This window comes from Oratosquilla oratoria, chromosome 6, assembly GCF_046742065.1.
Source record: "Oratosquilla oratoria isolate Oo_2021 chromosome 6, ASM4674206v1, whole genome shotgun sequence".
NCBI lineage: Eukaryota > Metazoa > Arthropoda > Malacostraca > Stomatopoda > Squillidae > Oratosquilla > Oratosquilla oratoria.
This window is the reverse complement of record NC_134782.1, coordinates 80466913-80471912: the sequence shown is the minus strand read 5'-3', so window position 1 is coordinate 80471912 and position 5000 is coordinate 80466913. Positions and strand designations below refer to the sequence as shown.

General features: G+C 44.0%; 1 protein-coding gene across 1 annotated transcript in view; it reads left to right on the top strand.

Moving 5' to 3' along the window:
- Window positions 1–5000, top strand: part of LOC143026123 (uncharacterized) — a 36511-nt gene that overhangs the window by 5099 nt on the left and 26412 nt on the right. The window contains exons 3-6 of the mRNA XM_076186125.1: window positions 849–949; window positions 1476–1646; window positions 1764–1834; window positions 1938–2226. Of these exons, the coding sequence (XP_076042240.1) occupies window positions 849–949; window positions 1476–1646; window positions 1764–1834; window positions 1938–2226 (632 nt within the window). The remainder of the gene's footprint in view (window positions 1–848; window positions 950–1475; window positions 1647–1763; window positions 1835–1937; window positions 2227–5000) is intronic.

Sequence of the window (5000 nt, the reverse complement as noted above, 5' to 3'; positions counted from 1 at the left end):
AAACGTCACCAATAATAGAGAAATATTTAACAAAAATAGGTATAAACATAGCTAAGATAACTAATAAGAGGATAGGTGATTTGATAAAGACTAACGAAAAGAGAACCAATTCCGAAAACACCGTCGTATACAAAATCCCGTGCAATAGTTGCTCAATTGCATATTATGGCGAGTCATCAAGGGGATTACAAAAAAGAATTTATGAACATAAAAACGACATAAAAGCACATAGGACATCTAATTCCTTAGTAGTTCATGCGAAAAAAAATCGATCATTTACCAAACTGGAGAGGAGCTGAGGGGTTACATAAAGGTTTTGATAAATTCACTAGAATAATTGTAGAATCAGCATATATTTCAACTAATAATTCATCGAACCATCGAGGAGGGTTTATAAATTTAGCTAAACAAACTAGTATCTTAATTCTAGAACACGCCAGAAATACGACCTTACCCAAGTATCCGCAAAGACATAAACTTTAATTACAGTTTTCCATACAATCTCTGAAGAAGTTTTACGCGAACGAAACGCTAGAGTGTTTAGGGTTCCGAGCCTTCCCCTGTGTTTATGTTTTCCATCATCCATATATATATATGTATATATATATATATATATATATATATATATATATATATATATATATATACATATATATATATATATATATACATATATATATATATGTACGTATGTATGCATGTATGCATATATAGGTGTATGTATTTATGTATGCCTATATGTATGTATGTATGTATGTATGTATGTATGTATGTATGTATGTTCACTTACCCTTAGTCAGAATTTGAGAAGCTAATCTATGGTGACCGTTTTCTGCCACCGTTCGCAGGCCTCGTTTCTCTCACGCTTGCGACGGCCGGAGGCGACAGGACCGAGAAGACGAGACCACGCCACGCCGAGAAGGAAGAGCCCCATGAGCGACTCCATAAGGTCAGTTCAGGTTCGTGGATGCAGAAATGGTCTTGGAAGGAAAATTACCCGCAGGATCTCCTAAAATGAAAAAAAAAAGTCTCCTTAAATGAAAAAAAAAAGGAAGAAGAAAAAACATCGGTGCCAAGGTATATTTTTCGGAGAACCCTTTACAATTCAATGGGATTGATCAAGGATTTTATTCAGCTGAGGGGAGCTCCGGAAATGCATTAAAGAATTTGCACGGAATCTCGAAGGTTTCGAGATATGGTGCAAACCAACCAATGTATTCACTAGGGCTCCTCCTGAGAGGAATAAAATCGTTTATCTTTCGCCAAAATAGAGAAACGAAAAAAATAAAAAGACTCTGGGGCTCTCATGGTTTTCTGTTGGACCTAGGCCTTGCTCAAGTTCAGTGTTGTCAACGGATGTTCTATGAAAAAATTATGAGGAAGATTAAAAAATAAATAAATAGATAAATGAAAGACATAAACGGGCCTCATCGACCAAAGTTTTCACCTGATTACCCGGTATTCAGTCTCATCAGGTTCTCCATGACGTCACACTGAGATCCCATGCAACATGTATGACGTCACACTTGGACCACACGAAGCAAATGCGCCGAGAAAAAGTCGCGGGACCGGATCACATACCAATCGAGCTCCCTGACCACGGTGGAATCGCCATCAAGACCCGGTTGTTGGCCCTGAGGATTCCAGTGTGGAGATCTTGGACAGGGTTATCCTGAATCCTCTAAAAGAAATTACAGGGGAAATCCTACCGGAGCTTGAATGTGGGTTCCTTGACGGAACACTATTTTCTGTGCCAAATACAGACAGGAAAAGGCTCCAGAACGTATGACAGTTTCCCGAGAGAAGCCATGTGGGCAGGTCTCAGACGATCCAGGTGATGCGTGACAACCCTGCCGTGGAAGTCAAGCATAATTTTGACTGAGGAGTTTCCAACCTATCCCGACTCACATCTAAGAACACTACCTCCATTTCCAAAGTGACGGAAATGCCAATGACATTAGTACTCCTGACCACTCACCTGAAGAACGGCAGCAGTCGCTCAGTAACTTCCAGTCTGCATATTCCCGTTTTGGTCTGACTGTCAAATCAGGAAAGACCGTGAGTCTTGTCCAACCCCTACCGGCAGAAGCTTATCAAATGTGTGAAGGAAAGAACATCGAGATCCGGCTTCGAGTGACACGCTGCTCAGGAAAACTCACGAGTCGTGTCTTCAAAAACAAAGGCCTGAGCTACGACTACTTCCACCCTTCACCCTGTAAGAGGCTGGTAGAGTCAACAGAAGAGCTGAAAGAGGCATCGGAAAGTTACCTGAAGGGACTACTGAAAAAGGACTTTGAGGAGGTCTTCCAGGATTGAAAGAGACGCATGTAGAAGTGTGTAGATGCGAGAGGCATTTATTTTCAAGGAGACAAAGTTTTGTAAGCTTATGAAAATAGTGTCTTTCCTGATATTTTCTCATTACTTATTGATCGTAGTACAACATACATATACCAAGGCTTTTTCCCCCTTACAAGGGAGGTAGCCAAAAAGGGAAAGGCATAAAAACACTCCCACCCATTTCATCCCTAAATACACTCCACACCCCTCCCACCCTCCCTCTCATCTGAGCACCTCCTGGATGACGGGTCATCCCTGCACCCTGCCCACCGCCCTGGGTCAGAAGCAGTGTCGCAAGACACAGCACATCCACAGCAAGGCCGCTTCATTTAATCGGCGACCCCCCCTCTCCGTCCCCCCTTGCATATAAGGAGAGGACGGGGAGAAATCCCTTCGGGCTGCGTCAAAATTTACTCACACATACTACCCCACCCCCCATCCCCCGCCCATTCCTCCTCATGCAATCACAACATCATCCATATACAACCATTCTCCACTCACCTCTGTCTTCCGTCCTCTCCCTTCCTTCCTCAACAGACATTCTCCTCTTCCCCAAAGCCCCCTTCACCCCATCCATCCACCTCATCCTAGGACGTCCCCTCATGTTCACTCCCTCCACATCTGCCTTCCATACCTCTTTTACTAGTCTTTCTTCACTCATTCTTTCCATGTGTCCAAACCATCCTAATATTCTTTCATCAACCCTATCTCCCAAATCCTTTTTCACCCCTGTCTCCTCCTCACCTCCTCATTTCTCACTCTATCCAGCCTAGTAACCCCCACCATACTTCTCATACACCTCATCTCAAACACATTCAAACTCCTTCTCTCTTCTCTTATGTTCCACGTTTCTCCCCCATACAGTGCTGTTGGCACAATCACTCCTTCATACAGTCTCCTCTTCGCATCCATTCCCAAATGTCTATTCCTCATTACACTCTTTAATCCACCAAGACATTTACTCGCTTCTCTCAATCTACATTCTACCTCCACCTTCACTCCACCTTTTCCTGCTACACTTGCACCCAAGTATCTAAAACTATCCACTTCCTCCAGTCGCTCTCCCTTAAAGTTCACTTCCAGTCTACTGCCACTTTCACCTCTTGTACATCTCATCACCTTACTTTTACCCACATTTATCTTTAGCTTTCTTCTATCACATACTCTCCCAAACTCTGCCACCAGCTTCCTCAATCCCTCCTCTGACCCTGCCACAAGCGCAGTGTCGTCCGCAAACAACAGCTGGCTCACCTCCCACCTTTCTCCACTTTCTTTAACCATCTCCTATCCCTGACCCACTACCCTAGCATTCACCTCTCGCACCACCCCATCCATGTATAAGTTGAACAGCCAGGGCGACATAACGCATCCTTGACGAAGTCCCACCTTTACTTCAAACCACTCACTCTCTCCATTTCTTATCCTGACACAAGCTCTACTACTCTCATAAAAACTCTTGACAGCTCCCAAGAGCTTTCCTCCTATCCCATAAATCTGCATAACCTCCCACAGTGCCTTTCTGTCTACCCTATCATAAGCCTTTTCCAGATCCATAAAAGCCCATAAAAGCCCGTCTGGGGTATTGGCTGCTTGTTATTGTGGCAAAGTAGCATGCAGTCGATACTTTAGGGTCTATATGGGGCGCCCCTACGGACCAGAGCCACACATCATTTTGTCTATGATAGAAGAAATTCTGTTCATAGAGAAATAATGACACTTTTATACTACGACTGTCCCTCCGTTATGCTGTCCTTGTTGCTGTCCTGTACCATTTCTCTGAGTATTCTCTTTCTGTGATGGGGGAATTCCCTGTGGTGGGGGAAAAGAATACTGCCACCAAGTATCTCACTTGGATCGTAAGAGGCGAGAAGAAAGGGACGGGGAGAGGGACTAGGCATCCTTCTCCCTGTAGCCCCACGGGGCATATATCCTAAAAAGAAAAGTGAAGGCATAAGGTGTGCTGGAGGGCCTCGGGCCAGCACCCTAAGGTTTGGGTCTTTTAATGTGCGTGGATGTGGTACAGATGAGAGTAAAAGGGAAGAGATAGGTAGTATGTTTGTGAGAAGAACGATGGATGTGTTGGCTTTGAGTGAAACTAAGTTGAAAGGGAAGGGTGAGTGTAAGTTTGGGAGTGTAAGTGGGAGGATATCAGGAGTGAAGAGAGGGCGAGGGAGGGAAGGGGTGGCTATTCTTGTAAGTGAGGAGATAGGTAAACAGGTAGTGGAGTGGAAGGAGGTTTCCTCAAGGATAATGTGGATGAAGGTGAAACTGGGAAAGGAGATAAGGGTCTTAGTAAGTGCATATGGGCCTGGCAGTGAGAAGAGCGTGGAAGAAAGGGAGGCCTTTTGGATAGATTTAAATGAGTGCATAGAGGGTTTAGGAAGAAATGTCAATGTAATAGTACTGGGAGACCTTAATGCTAGGGTGGGAAATGGTCCAATCGATGGAGTGGTTGGGAAATGTGAAGTTCCAGGAAAGAATCGTAGTGGAGAGTTGATGGTGGAAATGTGTCTAGAAAGAGAGTTGATGATAGCAAATACAGTGTTTCGGAAGAAAGTCAAGCATAAGTACACATGGGAGAGGGTGGTGGATGGAAGGGTGGTAGATAGAGCGCTAATGGATTATGTAGTGGTAAATAGGATTATGATAGGAAGAGTTAAGGA